The 19,997-nt window shown below is 42.7% G+C and overlaps 1 protein-coding gene across 5 annotated transcripts in view; it reads left to right on the top strand.

The window, feature by feature from the left end:
- The first annotated feature begins 537 nt into the window (after nt 1–537).
- Nucleotides 538–19,997, top strand: part of MAPRE2 (microtubule associated protein RP/EB family member 2) — a 71,985-nt gene continuing 52,525 nt past the window's right edge. The window contains exon 1 of one of the 5 annotated variants that reach the window (XM_041473695.1): nt 538–596. Coding sequence is in view for 3 of the 5 variants with exons in the window: in XM_041473693.1 (XP_041329627.1) it covers nt 15,012–15,130 (119 nt within the window). In the remaining 2 variants the exon portion in view is untranslated. Of the gene's footprint in view, nt 597–14,918; nt 15,131–19,997 lie in introns of those variants that run through there. The other 4 variants (XM_041473696.1, XM_041473693.1, XM_041473694.1 and 1 more) reach the window with 4 other exon arrangements.

Below are 19,997 nucleotides of genomic sequence, written 5' to 3'. Positions count from 1 at the left end.
GGGCAGCACCATGATTTCATTGTAAAGTGAGGCACTTCAAAGGACTGCCAGCGTTTTTGTGCTGTATTGGCAAAACACAGGCTTTCCTGGATTACAGTTACTGTGCTTCTCAATGGCAGGTTTTTTTTTCCCTCTGAAAAGCTGCTCAGGCAAGTGCAGCAAGGCTCCAGTTGCATGACACAACAGTCATAACTGATTGCCTGCGCTCGGAAGAAGCCTGGTTGGATGAAGAAAGACCAGTGTGCCTGGAAATCATGAATAAACTCTAAATGCAGCTCTGCATGAGGGAGCTCATAGACCTGCTACTATATCAGGGGGCATCTGATTGTTGTGCAGATGTGTTAGACACTGAGCCATTGTGAACACAGCTGAATTAGGGCATTGTAATGAAGGATTTCTGCTCATTTCAATTTTCAGCATACAACTATTGCATCACTGCTCAGCCAATGCAGACAAAGACCATCCAGTGAATATTTTTTTTTTTTTTCCCTCCTATTTGGTAGCTGAACTAAAGTTTTCATGTTTTCTTTTCAGTGCCAAATTGCTGCAAGGAACAATTCAAGCCGGCAACCAGGAAAAGTGTTTGGATGCTCAAAGTAAGTATGTTTGTGCATTTGTGGTTTTTTTAGCCAAGAACTTGTGTTTGATGTCTCTAAGGCAGTAGCTAGATAAGCTACTGGTATCAATAAGAAGTGATATTGCTTTCCATCACCTTTGACTATGTAATAGTCATGAAACAAAACTGATGAAAGCTAAACAAGAGGCCACTGACCTCTCAAATAATTAATTAATTAATAATTGTATCCTAAATATAATAAGTATTTTGGGGCTTTTTTACTGGAGTAAGAAGGAAGTGGTGACAGAAAGGAATTAAAAATTTAAAAAAACAAAAAAACCTAGAGGCGAACAATGAATCTGACTTCTTCCTTCTACTTGGGAGATTTGAGAAATTGTATCTTTCCCTGCTTTTGTTTTGTTAACTGTTAGCTCTTCTGCACTTTATTAGCGCTGCCATCATAATGTTAAATGGAAAAAGAGCAAATTACATGAAGCACAAATACGGAGTAAGCAATTAATGCCACACAGAAATTCGTAAGGTGCTGTCACTTTTTTGATCCTCAGCTATGGGAGTTTAACTTCAACCATCCAGCCTTAAGCTTGGTATCTGTGAAATGTGCTCAGGAAGTCACCTGAGGAAAGTGATATCAGCCCAGTGATATCAGTCAGGAGGCCCACAAGGTGGCAATGTTTAGAAAGCCTTCAGAAGGGATGTGCCCTGAACCGATCTGTGCTTCCTGAAGTTACCATCACTTGCTGCCCTTGTACCATTTCTGCTGGGTCGGTGCTGTTAAACAGAAAATGCCAGTGTTGCCAAAATGGAGCGTAGGACAGCTGGTACTAAACCTCTTGTTTGAACGGATTCATCACTGGCAGTGCTCACCATACTCTACTGGATACCATTCCTGCCTTTTCCCTTGGAAGGAATGTGCTGCACCATCAGTGGTTTGCAATAGCTTGGGGCTTCTTTATGCATAGCTAGTAATAAACATATGCACGGCGCTGAAATGGTGCTCAGGCTGTGTAATGAAGAACTTCCATTTTCAAAACATACTGCTGCATTTTTGCTAATGCTTGCAAAGCTGTTACAGTGTGTAAGTAAATGCTAACTTTGGATGTAGGAGGCAGCTCAGTTTGCAGTGATACTTTGTGCTTCACAGCTAGAAGTGAAAAGGCTTGCTTTACTGTGAAACTGGGGGGTTGCTCCAGGTTATGTAATGCCCTGCAAAAAAAAAAAAAGAGAAAAAAAAAAAAAAGAAAGGAAAGAAAACTTAAATATGTTTGCAGAAAGGTTTCTCTAGATACCTGACAGGTGTGAGAAACTATTCAGGATAAGTTCTATGGTAAATACAAGAATTGCCACCAGCAATTGCTCACCAGTGCAGACACAGGTGAGTAGGAGAGGGACAGTTAAACGAGGAATCACATAGTCCAGATTCATCAGACTGCAAGACTAACTTCAACAGCAATTAGCAGACATGTGGGGCTCAAGTGTACTTGGAGATTCTGAGGACAATCAGCCTATAATTTAGTCAAAAGAGGCTCGTATGCCTCAAAGATGAAACAATAAATCTAGACTGCAGGAGGCATCTGAGAGCAAGAGCTAGGAAAATGTAAGGTTCCCCATCATGGATTCAACCCTTCCTGGGAAGGTGTTGCAGATGGAAGTGCAGCAGGACAATGCCCTGTGCTGAGCCACTGAGGCTTTCATCTGTTGCTGTCTGCTCTGGCATGGAGTAGAGGCTGCTCCCTAAAGTCGAGCTTTGTCACTGCGGTTATACTGGCATATACAAGCGCTTGGAAACAACAGGAAATCTAAGGAGAACTGTGAGCATGGAGATAGTGCACAACCACCAAGTGGACATTTATAAAAGCAGACTGCATCCTACCTGTCTAACAGAAACTTATCTGACATGTGCAGATTTCCTGCAATGTGCAACCCTTTCTGCAAAGCAACAGACAGTTTTCCAGTGTATTCCCAATGGATTGCTGCTCACTGTTTAGCCTTTCCTTTTCAAATCCTTTAGTCCTTATGGCCTATTTTATATCCAAGTGAAGATCTAGTTATCAGCCTTCTAATACCAGAGATTCATTATATTGCTGCAGAATTAGCTGAGCTATTCCAATTCCAAATCCATGTAACATGCTATTATATACTAGTATTTCCTCAGGAAACCTTCTGGTCAGGTTTCAGTGGCTTTGAGCCTGAAAAATATGTGTATTTTTTCGTGGGGTTAAGTTATTTGGACAACAATATGAGGGATGGATACTGGAATATTCAAGAAATTTATAGTTCTTGTATTAGGTGCTCTCATGTGCAACATGCAGATATGGGGCCTTTTGGCAGCAGCAATTCCTTGACTGATGCACTATCACCAAAACAATTACAATACATCCTAGCATTAGAAAGCAAGGGTGGATTCTACTAGAACATTAACTCAGGAATTACTTGTTAGACTTCAGTTATTGTGAGATAGGGGAAGAGAAAGAAAATAGATTGAAATTGTGTGCATATGTATATATCTACATGTGTATATAAAGTATGTTTCTATGATGAACTGCTAATTCATTAAGTGTTCAGGGGAGATCTGAACAAAGGCCTGTATGAGCTTTTTTCTTCTCTGCAGACATAAATGTTCTCTGGTTGTTCATTATAAAGGTGCATGTACTTACCCAAACCAGGCAGACTAAATAATTGCTTCCTCTTCTTTCTCCTTACCTCTGAACACCAGAACTGGTTCGGAATAAATATTATTTCTAGATGAGGGCACTTTGTTTCCCAATCAGTTCCTTGCTACTTGTTTCCCCCAGCTGGTTTCAACAATGTCCACTAAAGAAGACTTGACTTTCCTTTAGTCAAAAGACTGAAGAAGTGTGAAATAGATGAACTTCTGGGCTGAGGGGGGTGCTTTTAAAGCATTTTCATTCTGTGGAAACACCGTAAAGTCTCCCAAAATGCAGTGGAGGACATCTGTTGAGGAGTCAGTCCTGCACAGGACACAGATGCTTTATAGATTCAACATGAGAAAACCAGAGCTCTAAAGCCTGAACCTGAGGGAGCAAAGTTAACCAAATGGAATGTTTGTTTATGGCTGTGCACTCACCAGCCCAATTCCCTTCTTAACTTAGGAATTGGGTAGCTTGGATGGCCTTTTATGGTGCTGTCTGAAGATATTCTGAACTTTGGGGTGATATTTATTTTTCCAGTACCCGATACCAAAAATTATCCCACAGGAGCTCAGCAAAGCAGCTGATGATTCATCAGGAATGTAACTTTGCTTTTCAAAAAAGATAACGTGTGGTTTTGTTCAGAGTTAATGAGATCCTTTCCAACACAGAAGCTGTCAACAGCACTGACACACATTTACAGTTACAAAAACACACAGTCTTGTGGCTGGGGTTTTTATTAAATAGAAACCTCATTTTCTACTGTAACGAGGAAAAGGCACTGTTTTCTTGCCACTAGTACCTTTTGTATTCAAAGTGTTAGAAGCCTGTTATTATTATTTTATACACAGTGTGGCTGTTCAGAGGTTACAAAATGGTGCCACTTAATGCCAGGACTGCTGAAGCCATGATAATATAAAATAATCTACACATAAAAGAGATATCCTTGTTTCCAGTCATCTTTTATTGCCTTCTGCATCTTGCCTATCAATGGTGCTTCATTAAGAAGCTGGAGAATGTTCATTAAAGGATGATTCAAGTAATGATTTGAGTTATGCTCCAGCAGAAAAAGAAATCATCAAATGTAGGACTTAGAAAAATATTAATCCTTGTCAGATATATCAAGTATTCATAGTGCATGTAGATGTTATAAAAATAACTGTGTAATTTTTCAAAGCAGTTTCTAGATTTTATAAATATAATCTTGCATGTCCCTCTGCTGTGGTGTGGTAGGCACCAGGGAGCTTTCCTGGCCTCTCTTCCCATGCTGCTGCATCTGCACAGCAGGCATTGGGATACTGAGCTGTGGTGCTCAGGGCCTCCAGCAGCAGAGGAAAATCCAGAGGTGGACAGGCTCCAAGTATCAGCATTTTTTAATATTTCACTGCAATCACTGGAGCTGGAAACTTTGGTTTTCATTAGCTGATTGCTTGGATTCTTATACACTTCAGTTGCTCCATGATCTGCAGCTTGCAGAAAATCACCCTGTGTAGTGAGTCAGAGTAAAGTGGGAGTCACTGGCAATGCACAGCACACTAATGAGGTCAGGTGGAAGCAGCACATAAGTTGTTCTTACAGTAAAATCATTCCTTATAATAATGGCTTCTTCAACCTTCTTAGAGACTTGTTTAGCACTAGGTCAAGTATGAGAAGGCCACAGTTGTGGAGAGTGCTGTTGTGTTACAATACAAGGTGGCAAAATTAGAGGTTTTCAGGTCTTGGGACCTAGTAATTTGTTGCACTCAAATCCAAATGTTGTAATCATCTGTAGAGTCTTGTATGTCTGCTCCTACCTGAGCCTGGAGCAGGGACAGGCATTTGGTGGGAGGTGCAAAGGGGCACAGGGGCAAAGTCAATGGCAGCTGGCTTAAGCCTTAAAAGCTTCAGCTGGAGATCTGCCACCAAAGTGTGCACATCATGTTAAAAATCCTCTCTGAGTCATTAGACAGGGAAGGTACATGTCCTGGGTACCATTTACTGTGGGCTGTGTACCATTTACTGTGGGAGCACCAGTTTTAAGTCTCCCAGTACCCATTCCTCATAGAAGGAAGCTGGCAGTGCCCCTGTCTTCACGTTTGTGCAGTGGCTTCCATTAGAACTTCATCCTCTTACAGAAGGTCTGGATTTGGCACACCACTAATGACCTGAGCGGGATGTGTGGGATAAATGCCTTCTGAACAGAACTACAGGGAACTACCCTTACATCATGTTGTAGGTTTTTAAACAAATAACTAATTCTTGTCTTGTGTCTGTATAAAAGAACAATATTGACCGTGCTCAAGTATTTTCAGGCTTGATCTGATTTCATAGCTAGGATCGTTTTTGTGTAGTGTAAGAGGCTTCACATAATCACTCTTTTAAATCTACAGCTTATGTTTGACAAGTGGGTCATTGGTTAATGGAAGCAAGTAAATCCAGCTGTTTATCTTTTCGGTAAGACCATGCACTTTCTGTATGCTCTTGTCTGCTCAGAATGGAGACATGTACATTTTTAAAGACCCTCCCTCTATTTCAGAGTAGGGAGTTAGCTTTATCTTATATTTTATTTCTTCCCTACATTCAAATAAAATAAAGTCACAGTATTACTTCTGCTGGTATCCCACCTGATCTGCAAATTTGTGGCAAGAGTTGTGGTACTATTAATTTAATTACTAAGTGTGATTTTTTAAAAAGTTGTTAATTTGAAATCATGAGGAAATTGTACTGTACTGTTGATTAAAAGTTTTCTTGCTCCTTTATTTCTTCTACCCAAGTCCTCAGTATTTCTCTGTGCTGCTCTCAAGAGATGCACCTTCCACTAAAGCCGAACAGCAGTAGCTTTCTCCCAGATAGCTTTAACTCTTAACATTTTTTGGGTAACTTGAAATTTCAGGGTTTCAGAAAATGCTATGTAAGCCTTCTGTAGGGTCCTAGCATCTAAATAAAGCACTTGCAGCACTAGGTTAATAAAGTGCTCAAAGTATTAATGGAAACTTGGTCTAATAGGTCAAGCTCCAAAAGCCCTTTTAGGGAATGTCTGTCAGCAACATAATTTTCTTGACACAGTTTTCACATATTCTAATTTTTTTCAATTCAGACTACTAATATAAGTGTAACGTGATTAAAGCTGTTTATGAAAATTATTTTTCCTCTTCATGTGAAAGCTATTTTATTAATAAAAGACTTAGCATAAACACTAAGATGATAATGAGCATTAACTTGCCAGGGGAAAGAGTCTGTTTTCCATCAATAAGTGAGAAAACTAAAACTTTCAGATTAGTTAGGTTATTGCATTAAGTAGCAATTAAATTATATTCAACAATTTCTTGCTCCCAAATGCTCTAGTATTTGCAAATAGAAGCTATTACTTTAGAAATATGTTACAGATCTAAATTCTTAACAAGTTTAAAAGCATGTGGGTAAGAAATTCTCGGAAAGTAAAGAGCAGAATTCCTCAGATGCTTGCATTTGGCCGGCAAGGAGCCTGAAATAGCTGAAAGCAGGTCTATTTGTTTATGGGAAGGCAAACTTCTGTTTTAAAATGTTGTGTGTAATACATGTGTTTGCTCTAGCCCAAAGAGGAGGCACTCCCTGATTTCTCTGTGAGCTAGAGATCACAAACAAATCCTTGGCAACCTAGTTTTTCAGAGGCGCTGAGGTGCCTCAGGGATTTGGGCTCTTTGGTGTGTTAATGGCAGCAATGTGTCACACGAGGTGTGTGAATCCCAGCTGTGATGCAGCCTTTAAATACAGGTGTCACTTCTTGGGGTGGCTGCTTGTGAAGGTTCGTGCAGCTCAGCAGGCAGTGCTGCAGCTCATTCCTCTCGTCCTGGATGAAATGAGGAGTAATTAGCTAATGACAGTATGTTAGCTGGACAATAAGTATGCTGGGGACTTGTCCGAGGGAAGGAAACCAATTTGACCCAGGTTCTCTGCAGGTGGCTGAGGAAGGGAAGTGGAAATTGCCCAAGCCTACAAAGGATTATGCCGTACAAAGGAAGAGTGGGAAAGAATGGGAGAAAAAACAATGGAGAAACCTCAGGTGTGGAACAAATCCTGAGATAAAAAGGAGGAGGCACTCATGTAGTTTTAGCAATGGGGAAGAAGGATTGGATTTGCTTAGCTGCAGAGCTGGAAGTACTAAAAAGATTAGAAACCCACCCACGGAAGGAAGGATGGCGATGCACCACAGTGGTGCTGGGGATGACACTTACACAGACTCGTGGTAGTAAGTGTTTCGTGAAAGCTGGTCCTAACATCAGGGCCTGTTTCTGTGCTTGTAAAATGAGGAAAGCTGACAGAAATCAGTTTTTGTAAAATGCTATGAATGTCCCAGATAAAAAGCAGCTATCAGGAGAAAGGAAGGTTTCACACAAACAGAAAAGCACACCACTTTCTGTGTAACTTCTTGGCATTTGGGCAACGAGACACCTTGGCTCTGAAAGAGAGTGATGTGTAGTGTTCTCTAGGGTCCTGAGGAAACGAGTATTTTGCAGCAAGGCACTCACTAGGTTTTTGGGCTGGGGCTTGCAGTCACAGAAACACTCACACACTACTGAATGACTTGGCAGTGTGATTTTGATCCTGGTCAGGCATGAATGCGCAATGGATTTTTTTTTAACGTTAGCTAGAGCATGTAATACTGTTTATGTTGGCTTTTTGCTGGGTGTGGGAGGACAGACATTTAATTAACAGTTTCCTGGGACAAAATAACCCCTTCAAATCCCAGTTTGTAAAGATCCAGTCTTTGTCAGCTGAATGGTGAAACATTCTTGATCCAGTAAAATTTAATAGACCATCTGCTGGAATAATTACTTTCTTGTGCCAACCTTCTCCCTTCCTCTGTAGCAGTGGTGAGCACCTTGGGCAGGTCAGACAGGTCTAAATCTCAATTGACTGAAATGCCTTCCAAGGGTATCACTAACATTTTCAGTGTAGAGCAGTAAGCAGGTATATCAGAGATGGAGATTGTCCACTCCCACTCGATTTTATCATGTTTTCACCTTTTTCCAGACACCCCTCCTGAGCCCCAAGAAAGCCAAAGATTCCTCAACAGCTGAAAATACATAAATAAATGCTAGACTTAGTCTCTCACATTTCCAAGCCCTTCCAGGCTTTTACCATTTATAACTTGTTTTACGGGTTTTGTTTAAGATACCAATGTTTGAAGCTCTGACTTTTCCCAGCAGTAACAGTCATAAACTGTACTGTGTGGAAACGTGAAAATCCCAAATCCTTCTCATCTAGAATACTAATCTCACTTTCATTTAATTCAAATTTTGTCATCCTCTGAAAAAATGTAGAAATCCAGATTACCTGAACACTTTTGATGCTTTTATTTTGGCTTTCCATTGTCTTTACATCTGAATTCTGCAAAACAAGCCTAGAAAACTAGTTAACACCTCGGTGCTAATGGAAGTGGTAATGGTACTTCTAGAATAGCTCCAGCTAAAAAATTCCACGTAAATGCATGTGAATGAGCCATGAGTGAGTCTCCAGTCTCAATTCCTTTCAACCAGTATTAGAGACACAGGAATCCTTACTCAAAGCGTTTATTGATCACAGCATCCATATCCAGGTTTTTGGATTACAGCAGCTCCACAAGGTGTGTCTGAAACTCTGCTTTAGCCAGTGGATATCACTGAAAACAAGGGTAACAGGCACTCAAATACTCCAAATTTTGGGTTAGTCTGGAGTTAATGGAGGTAAAAATTCCTTCTCTTTGGAACCATTCCTCACTGAAGTATTTCCTGCTCTCACGGGAGTTTTTTGTTATGTAGAAGGGATAGAAATGTTCCAGCTATTCGGTGTGAACTTCTTATGTTTTAAGTAAGGAATTCTTTGATGTATACTGAAGAATGCTTCTTTCTAAATAGGAATTTAGGGAGTTGATTCTTTAAAGCAGCTGGATTCAGCTAATTGGATTTAATAAATGTCCACTAAACCAATTTATTAATTTTAATCTAAGAATTAATATTAAAAGTAGACAATTAGTCTTAAAATATCGTATTCAAGGGATTTTGAAATCCCATTCCTGTGAACGTAAGTCCTTGTTTTATAGACAGTTCTTGAATCTTGAATTAATCCTCTGATTTCTATTTGATTTCTACAGTAACTATAAAAGGTAACTTTTATAACTGGTCTTTCTAAAGGAAAATACCCACAGTCTGTGGCTCTACAAGATATCTCTTTTTAGCAATCAATTCATGTATTAATGATCAGAATGGATTTGCAGCTCATAAGGCTAAATTTTCAAATTCGCTTAGTGGATAAAGACTCCAAGATTTATTCTTCCTCACAGACACAGAACACTTTTAAAAATGTTAAATGAGAGCTCTGAAATATAAATATGTCTGTATATTTAAAAATAGACTTGAATTACCTCATAGGGATGTGGTCCATGCACATTGTGTAATTGGGACAGCCCTCTCTTTTTTTTCCCCTCTTTATCTGTGTCCCTCCAGGGAAGGCAAATAATCAAGACTTTGCTTAAAGTGGCAACACTAAAATCCCCAAGGGTGGAAAGCTCATTCTTTGTCTACAGGATGTCTGGAGTGAGAAGTAGCTGTTTTAATACAACTTATGTGGTGTTTCTTTGTCCTGACAAAATTATCATTTGCTGTTTGCCATAGTGAGTTTAAATGCCCAGAAATATAAGGTATGGAATGAGCTGGTGGGATGGTGGTAGGACAATTTATTCAGGGCTGTGTAAACAAAGAGAGTCTGTAAAGTTACAGTTTTGAATTTTTACCTGAAGTGATTTTATGACATTCTGTTTTCTTTTGGGTTGATCAGTGTTGTTGACAGTATGTCAGCAAAATAGGAAGCACCAGTTCTGCCTAACCCAGGTCAGCTTAAAACTTACCATGCACCTCATCACGTCTGATATATGTTTGCTGGGTTAGGAACACTGCTGGTGCTGACCCCTTTATGGATGTTTTTGTGTGATATGTTACTGTCACAGGTTAGAACTGTGCTCTAGTTTAGGCTGGCACAAGCCAGTGCTCTCTATAGACATTCAGTTGCAGACACCTCACTTGTACTTCTCACAGATAACATGCAAATCTGGATCTCCTGAATCTTCCGTTCCTAATCTGCTAAATGCAACTTTAGAAATTAAGCTGATTCTGATGCAGCCTAATTAAGTATGCTCATGGTTATACCCATCTTACTGACCCTCCTCATGCTGGGAATAAAGTATGTCAATGTACCTTAATGAATTAGGATGTCCTTGAGCAACCAAGGTGTGTCCAAGACTTAACAGAATAACTTATTTTAGCTCTTTCCAAACTTCCTTCCTGGTTGCTTTATTCACTTATTTTCAAATTTAAACACTGTTGGCCAACACCTTCAGGAGAAAGAGACTGTTTCTGCATGGATTTCTTATGAACACACACACTTGAGTGCTAGAATTAACTGAGTTTAATCTACAGCGCCTAAATCTGTGACTTTACAGAAATCTTTGTTGTGATAAAAGAAGACTATGAGAATAGTTAAATGAGAAAAGCAGCCTACAATGCTCAGGACTGCTGCTTTCCAAAAGTCATTGCTACCTTTCAACTGTTTTTTGAAACGTAGTCTCAGGGGTTTTTTCCCCAGTGAAAAAAATGCACTTGTGACAGGAATGTTCATTAAACTCCTTAGAAAAGTGATGTACATGGCCCAAAATACTTATACTTGCATGATGTTTGCTGCAGTTTGTAGCTGGGCTCTATTCTGAGAAGACTGCAAGCAATACCATACTGACCTCTTTACGAGCTTGAACATGAACAGAGGTGTCAGAGATGAGGGATGCTTGCTGGCCACTTTAGGGTTAAATGTGTTTTTCTTAGTCTCACTCCTTATTCCTCCCACCGCCCCAAAGTTATCCAAGCAGTGGGGAATTTCTGCAATCATTAATTGTGTTTATAGTTTGGCTATGTCATGAAATACTCCCTAAAACCATGCGTGTGGGTTTTTTTATCCCCAAAAAAATGTATCAGCAGAAGTCGCTAGCCTGGCCATCACCTCTGCTGTCAGAGGCTGTACACTGACCACTTATCAGCATTAAAATATTTATAATTTATTTCCACATTAGCTGTCCAATACAAAATTCTGGCTTGAGTATGCCTGAGGTCTCTCTAATGCTGCATTTTGGGCTTTTAGAGGATTTTACTCTCAGGCACTATAAATTAGGCCTCATGGCCTTCCTACTGCAGTAAGTGAGGCTTAGAGCAAGTAAAGAGAGAGGAACTGAAAACAAAAGCTCTGAAGAGGAAGGAGGAACCAGATTTTGGAGAATGATTTGTAGGCCTGTTTCAATACTTAGTAGTGTTACTGGATACTTAGTATCCAGTATTAGCTAGCATTCTCTCTACCTGGTTCACTCAGCAGAAATCAAAGTACTGGAATGCATGTGGTGTAGTAGTGGTGCCTTTTGCATGAGCAGTACACCTGGGACTTGCTGTGTTGCTAGAATGACACGGGAGCAGGACATGACATCTCCATCTTGGGAGATTTTCAAGATTTGGATTGATTACGATCATGTCACCAAATGTGACCTGATCTCACGTTGGTGATGATTGTGCTCCAAGTGGGAGATTGGACTGGGTGACCTCTACAGGTCCCTTTCAGCCATTGCCTCTGTGGTCTCAGAGTGCTGAAGATCTATTACATCAGGTTTTGTAATTCCACCCTTCGGCATTAATTGCTTTCCTGGCTCTTTTCTTTGCTTAGTCAGCACATCACTTGTGAGTACCGGATTTCAGTACTTTCAGCATTCCACAGGTGGGGCTTTTTCTTAACACTAAGGCTGACCTTCTATTCTTCAGATCAATTCTCTATTTTTGTGCCTAGTGCAGGTAAAAATCTATAAAGGCAGCACAGATATACAGACACCTAATAACAGCAACAGGTTTCCTCTTTCTTTGAAACCTTTAAGCTTAGAACGATGGAAGTGGGAAGAAGATTCTGGTGGCTTCCAGCATGTAAAGACAGGCATTGTGCTTGTGGGCCACACAGTGCTCAGAAACAGAGATGCAGGTAGAGGGAATGCCGTGCATATTGCACCCATACTGCACCCATGCAATCCATATTGCACCCAGAGCCCCCCAGGCTGTGCTAGAAGGACCGAAGCACACTGAAAAATGTGCTTTCTGAAAACCAGTACCAGGCTTCTTTTGCTGATGCCGGGCTCAGCCTCCATAGAGGTAAGGTACTGTGCTGAGGCAGTGTGTGTTCTTCTGACCTTGAGTCCTATTGCAGAGGCAAGAGGTCATCAGCAAGGCTGCCATGTTCTCCTCACCTGCACTTCTCTTCTGTAGCTTTGTTGGTACATGTTTTAAAAAGCTTTAGAGACTTCAATAAAGAAGCTTCCGTTCTTTGCCACTGGTGAAGAAATAAAAATGTTTTTACAAGTTAAGGTTGCAGGGTGTTTTACTGCTTGCTCTCTAGCAGAGCAGGTAGGATTATATCTGGCAGATAAAGACCTACTATCGATTATTTTTATATTCTGTCAACACATAACATTTCTGGCTTATCCATGTTCTAGAGTGTTATTAAGACACTTACTGGCCTTTTTAACAGAATGTTTTTTGTTGCTTGTTTTGAAAAAGGCTCAAACGTTGCTTCCTCCAATTACCAGATAAATGAAACGTTTCAATGAAGCGTGCCAATTGCAAATGTCCATAGATTGGTTACAGAAAGTTAAATATGAGTATATTTGAAAACCTGGAAGTATAAGTAAGATTCTCTGTCTTGATGTGCAGAAGACAGTGGCAAATTGGCAGACTGACTTGAGCCTTGTTAGAGATTGCTCTAAAATGTGTTAATCTATACATCTGATTTAAATCCAAGGAGATTCTCAGCAGTCCAAGTGTTGTGTAGTTGGTGTTACTGATTTTCTTTACCTTACAAGCTCTCTGTGAATGGTCTATATTATGAATATAATCGTGTAAACTAAGCTTTCAGTAGTGTCATTTCAGTCTGAAAGATTAGGTAAAGATTAGTTAAAATTTCATTAAGTCACTTTCTTTGTGCAGGAAAAAACCTGAGGCAGAAATCTGATCAAACTCATACTTCAAGAGTTAAAATATCAGCATGTGTCTCTGAGAATGTATTATAAGTACTCACATGGCTTTTGTTTGACCTACCATCTTAAGATTCTTTTTAAAAGAGAGTTGGAGTTGAAGACATGCATTTTTTAAGATGTTAATAGATCAGCCCAAATATTTTGCATCTAACAGCCATGAGGTCATATAGATCTGTTTAGAGACTGTGCCCATAGCCACCCTGGTTGGTTTCTGCTTAGAGAAAACAATTTGTAAACAGCTGGACAGTATTTTTCAACTGTGGTAGAAGTGTGGGTTTTGATGCACTGTTGGGACATGAGGTAGGTTTTGACCACAGTGAAGTTCAGGTCTGTTCCTGAGGATGACCAGCACTGATCTGTGGTAATGTCAAACTTGGAAGCACATTGCTGTTTAGGCAAGGGGAGATATGCAGAAATCATAGAGCTTTGCGGAGGGAAACGGACTGGGGAGGATGCAAAAACTCTCCTAGAAGAAGGGAAGAGATGAGGGTTGTGTGATTTGTGGCACTAGCAGTGCCAGAAGTTCAGTGCTACTGCCTTGGCAGGTCTCTTCCCTTCTTATTTCTGATCCAAGGAAGATTTTGAAGGATGTGCCATCGAATGTTTTTTTTCTGTGTAAGCCTGAGAGCAGGAAAATGCTGGAAATATGCAATGCAGCTTGAGAGGTGTTATACTGTGCTCTCCAGTGAACTTGTAAGCAGAGATACAGAGCTTGGTATCCAGAGCCTTGAACATCCTGGTGCTTGGGGTGGAAATGCAGGCGGAGTAGCAGACACAGGAACCAGGGAAAAAAAGAGCATAAAATAACTAAAACCTTCGTGTGCTGTTTTATTATTAGGAGTCCATGATTTTTTATATCTTGTAGTCTCATGTCACTTTAATATTTATGCCCTTTTTAAAAATAAAGCGTTTACCACCTGAAACACGGATCCCGCGCTATGACTCTTGCGAGCTGCAGCCGGTGCGGGCGGGCTTTGTGCGGTGGGGATGGCCATCGCCCCCGGCACACCCGCGCCGAGGGGAGATGCTGGGGAGAGCTGGGCGGCGTTCCCTGCTGCGGCTCGCCGCTGTGTAACCCAGCATCCCGGCCTGGGGGCTCCTTCAAAAGAAGCCCGGTAGCTCCTTGGTGCGGGCAGAAGGCGGACGATGCTGAGGTACCGGGGCGCGGAGGGTGACGATGAGGCATCGGGCGTCGAGGTCTCGGCCGGTCCCGCCCAAGCCGGGCGCGCACACGGCTGTCACGGGCGGCGGTGGGCAGGGGCACGGCGCGGTCCCCACGGGCGAGGCGGCGTTTCTGTGCCGCCCACGGGCGCGGGGACAGGCGCGGGGGCGGCGGGACCGCCGTGCGCGGCCGGGCAGTGCCGGGGGCTGCCGCGGCGCTTTGTCTGTGCCCGCGCCGCGCGGGGGCCGCCCAACAGCTCGGGCCGCTCCGCCGCGGGGGCCGGCGGCTGCCCCGCACTCCCGGGGCGAGCGGCTCTTTGTGTGGGGGCTCGGGGCGGGGCGGGCCCCTCTCTCTGCCTTCCCTCCCTTCCCTGCCCGCTGCCGTCCCCGGGCGCAGCGCGGCGCCGGCCGGTTGCCATGGCGAGGGGCGGTCACGTGTGGCGGCGGCGGCGGCGGGGCTGACGCGCGGCGGGGCGGGGCGGGCGGGCGGCAGAGTCGCGGCTGCCGCCACCTTCCGCACACCAGCAGCAGCAGCAGCGGCAGCAGCGCGGGGCTCTGCGGAGCGGCGGGAGCGCCAATGCCCGGACCGACCCAAGCCCTGTCCCCAAATGGCGAGAACAACAACGACATCATCCAGGATAACGGGACCATCATCCCCTTCAGGAAGCACACGGTGCGGGGGGAGCGCTCCTACAGGTACTGCGGGGGGGCTGCGGCGGCGCGGTTGCATAAGGCGGGCGGGCTGCAGCCCCCTCCTCTCCCCTGGCCCCGCATTGTCCGGCTGCGGAGCGCTCGCGGGATAGGCGGGATGTATGCGGGGGCTTGCCGCGCCCGGGCGGAAGAAAAGCGGTTAAAAATGATAATTAAAAAAAAAAAAAAGGGGGGGGGGGAAAAGAAAGAGGAAGGGGGAAATAAAAGGGAATGCAAGAACGCCCCCCGCGCAGGCAGCCAGCTCCCCTTGGAAAAGAGCCGCAGCACCTCGCTGCGGATCTCGGAGGGAGGCGGCGCCGTGCGGGAGGCGGCGGCCGCGGATGGCGGGGCGCGGGCAGCCCCTGCCCGGCCGGGAGAGCCGCACCGGGCACCGGGCAGTGCCCGCCCCCCGCACGCCGGTGTGGGGGTGACAGCCGCCCCCCGCTCCTCGGGGCGGGGGTGACAGCTCTCCCGGTGCCTGCGCGGGGGAGGGCGGCTCCATCCCCGCCCCCCGCTCCCCGGCAGCCCCATTTTGTGTTTATTTATCGTCTCTCCTTTGGGGGGACACACGTCTTTTGTCGCAGTTGTAGGCATTTTTGATGAATCGTTTGGCATGCGTTGCTGGCAGAGCTTCTGCATTAACATCTCTGACAATATGTTCCGGCAGATAAGCTCATTAAAATTGTTTGCATTGTTTGATAAGGGTCGCGGCGCAGCCCGGAACGCAACTGGTTTGATGTGCTCCTTGCTGCCGACTCGAAGGGCGATAATACGGCCGGTGGCTCCTTATGTCAATATACAGTTATTTTAAATGCTGCCTGGATGACAGCAAGCAGTGCCTCTGCAGAGAACACGCCCCTTAAAGCTGATTTTCAAGCAGCAGGAAATGATGCTGCTCTCAAATATCTGACTAAAGTGGCGAGTTGTAAGCTCGAATACAGGAAAACAAACGTGGATGACTTGGCTTGTTTGTCTGAAGAAAATCGCAGTATTTTTCCTTCTGCTGAGGAATAACGGAGCTGCTACCGGCATTTGGCCATTAAAAACCTTAACAGTGAATCTCATTGTTGATCACACACTGACGGGTGAGTGTGAAATGTGTCGGAGATCCCAGTGTGTGGTTAGTTGGAATTGCATAAAATTTAGTCTGTGTCTCTCTCTGAAACTGCCTATGCTTTGTGCAGTGGAGCCCCAGTGCACACATTTAGCACAAAGTAGCAAAATTGCTTTTGCAAGGACCTATTTCTACTTGCAGAAAGCCTGTAGCTCTCACTTCCTATATCTGAATTTCAGCTGAGTAGTACAAGATTCTGTTTTAGGGAAAAGCTGTATTTCTATCTATGAAATAGATTTTAAATATCATGCATGTACCTTTAGTTACTCTGACATGCCATAGGTACCACCGATTGCTAACTTGTTTCCTTCAGAATAGTTCTTTGGAAAACCTCTGTTACATGGGGTTCTCCATTCTTAAAAGACTCTGTAGTCTTTTAGGGATTTGTATCCCTCTCTAGAGCAATATAAAGGAATACAGAACTACTGATGCTAGCATTGCATGTTATTTTTGGGCAGTAAATAAGTAATCAATATATTTCAGAAATAAACCTTTAATGCACAAATAAAAATTTCTACTGAGGAATTCTATTTAGGTTGGGTTTTTTTCCTTTTGGAAACTTACCATGTTCTGCAGAGTCATAACTCCCATATCTGTTGATTTCTTCCTTTCTCTTGGAGAAAGGGAGAATGGTACTTAACTTGCTTCCATCTGTAGCTAAAGTCCTTTAGGAAGTAAATGTCAAGCATAACAGAAGGGAAATGTTAGAGAAAATACATGAAAACTGTGGTGAAGCTTCTTCTTGATACTGGAAAAAATAGCTTTTAACTTCCATGACTACCTTTAGTATCTTGATAAGTTCGGCTCTTGTTCAGTGTAAGTGGCAGCAGGAGATCTCTGGGTACAACACATTAATTCTATCACTTTAGTGCCTGCTGCCACACTGGACTGTCAGTGCCATGCCAGACTTCTGGAGCAGCTTGTAGGACCTCACCATATGACACATCAAGTTGCTATGCCTCTGATTGTTGGGCTGGCTTCTTCCATCTAGGAATATGGAATAAATATGTCATTAAACACACCCTGGAGCTTGATGGCAGATGAGCAGTTGTAAAAGCTAAAACACTTCTGTGTCCTGCATCTTTGCTCCAAAGTTAACCTGCATCTACCATGTGTACAGAGGTTCAGTATTTGCCTTTCCATCCTTCTCTCCTGTGGTAACAGAAATGCTTTCTCATTTTACAACTTTTAGCATGTTCTGTTCCACAGATATTTTAAAACAGAAGTAGTCTTTACTGATCAGAAATTTGTGTTCATCAGGTTAGATATTCTCAGACCTAAAAAAATTCCCTTTGCTATTTCTAATTTTTTACCAAAGATTGGACATCCAACTCCTCAAGCTGATTTAAAAACAGCTGCAGGTTGCACCATTTTACAGACTAGGAAGTTGACGTGGAAGAGCTGCTGTAAGTTATCCATGGAGTTGAGGATGCAGCAGGGAATTAAGCTTATACCACGAGTCCCAGCCATGTGCTCTGTATGCAAAGCCACAAATAGTTTTCCCAAGTCTTCCAAAGGACATATTATATTTTGCAGACTGGGACATACAGGCCCAAGGTGTTAAGTTTCTCATCCAGCTTTACTTAGCTGGTAAATGGAAACCAGGCACTTTGGCATAAAATTTAGTCACAGGGTGATGTTACCTTTTGGAGTTAATAACTGTAATCAATCTGTATTGCTCCAGTGAAATGCTGTTTCTTGTGCTTCAGATCAGGAGCCTGTTTAAAATTTGGTACTGAGGTGTCTTTTTGTTGACCTGAAGTAGACTTGGGGTAATTTCTGAGAGCGACATCACATGTAATGATAGTTTTACTTCTGCATTCAAAGATGGCTGAAAAAATTCCATGAGAAACCAAGTCAACAGCTGTGGGGAGAATTTTTTTTTTTCAAATAAAATATGTTTGCAGTGCTTTTTTTGCCAGACTCCAGGTATCTTGTGTGGTTGATCAGCTCATCATATTTTTAAAAGCTAAAGTATTAAGAGTGAATACTTCTAGGTTCAAATGGCATACCTAGTCTAAACCACCCTGGTCCTAAAGAGACTGTTGTATCTTCCTTTGCAGGATACTGTGCTTAACTTCCACTTTGTCTCTGTGTGTTGCTAGAAAAATGGTTTTCTGGTCCTTCATTCCCTGGCTATATTTAGTTTTATACCCAGAACTTGCATGAAGCAGTGGGGAAGGGGCCAACTTCCTGATTATTTTTCTTGAAATCACTAGGCTAAAAGGAAAGAGTATTTCTGTTTTAGTTTTTCTCTATGAGTGTCTACCTTTCTAGTGTTATCTATTTTAAATATTTGTTTTTTCCTAAGTGTTGTCTTCATTCTAGAAATCATTGTGTGAGCAGAGAAGTGATGGTGCTGTGCATAATAATGAAAGCTAGACAGCAGTGGGGATTTCCTCACCCACTTGCTGGAATAAGTTGTGGGGTGTTACAGAGCTTATCTGGCTGCCTTTTACAGCAGTATGAGCTGATAACTTCCATGCTGAAAGTCAAGATTCACATTACAGCAAAATCTGTTTTGGTCTTTGCCTTCCGAACTCGTAGTGAATTGCCGGATGCAGGCTGGCCCTGGGCAGCAGAGAGCATCCTTCCCTCGGCAGGAGCTGCCCCTGGCTCTGATGACTCTGTGCCTTCCACATGTGTGGCTTTACTCAGGGTTCAAAGGGAGACCTATGGCTTTGCCTTACTCTGGGCAGAAGGAATTTCTTGCTCTAAAATTAGTCTCCACTGAATGTGGTAAGCAGGTAGTTACACTGAAGTAAAAAAGACCATTTGTGTTGATAAAATTAATACATAAAGGCCCAAGCTTGAGAACTGGGAAGATGATACAAAGTAAAAGCAGTGAGTTGTCTTCTCACTTCACAGTATTGATAGGTGTGACTTCTGAAACTGTAAACATCAGTCAAAGCAAATGCTATTAAATATATTAGTGAATCTTTATTTTCAGAGGCATTTGCTCTTGACCTAACAGTTTTATTGAAGATTATGAGAATTTTGCTCTAGATTTCATTGAAAGCAGGAAAAAGTTAATAACAAATGTTAAAATAAACCATCAACAAACTTACATAAGTTGAACCTCATAAATGTGGCCTATGCTTTTCTAAAAGCTGTATTTATGATAACCCCCTTGTCTGCCAAGCATCTGCATTGCAACAAGGTAGTTACTATCGGGGAGACCATCCTGATGACTTAGAGCCAGCAGCTTACTAGCCAGCATTAAAGAGAAACCAAGGCAGAAATCTTTCCTTGGTTCCTTGGTCAGCTTAGGTACCCTCTATTTTCTCTTCTTTCACTTTCATAAAGCTGTCTTCCTATTGCTGCCACTGCTGTTCTTCTTTAATCTTGTTTTCTACTTAGGGAGTACGCTGCCTAGAGAGAGCTGTTTTGGTGAGAATCTGCTGGGCAGATCCAGCTCTCAAAAAGCACAGGGTGAAACTGTCTGAAGATAACTGGGAATCACATGTGAATCCATGTGAAAGTCTCTGAGGGTTAAGAAGATGACTCTGCTTGATACTGCATCAGTAGTTAGATTATTGGGATATCTCTGCATTGTTGGGATATCTCTGTTGACCTGGATTTAGATCTTCCTAGATAATACCTTCATAGTGTTTTGGGGGCTGGAGATATTTGTTTAAATCAGGGGCTAAGAGTGAGGTAGCTTTTTGGGGACGGGGGGAGAGAGGGGAGAAAACACTCCACAGACAGCTCAGTTTGTGTAAGGACATTGAGGTAATTTTCAGAGAGCACAAACTCCTC

The sequence above is a fragment of the Pyrgilauda ruficollis genome, unplaced genomic scaffold, assembly GCF_017590135.1.
Source record: "Pyrgilauda ruficollis isolate IOZ18807 unplaced genomic scaffold, ASM1759013v1 scaffold30, whole genome shotgun sequence".
Lineage (NCBI taxonomy): Eukaryota > Metazoa > Chordata > Aves > Passeriformes > Passeridae > Pyrgilauda > Pyrgilauda ruficollis.
The sequence above is the reverse complement of the archived record's forward strand: the minus strand, read 5'-3'. Positions and strand labels throughout refer to the sequence as shown.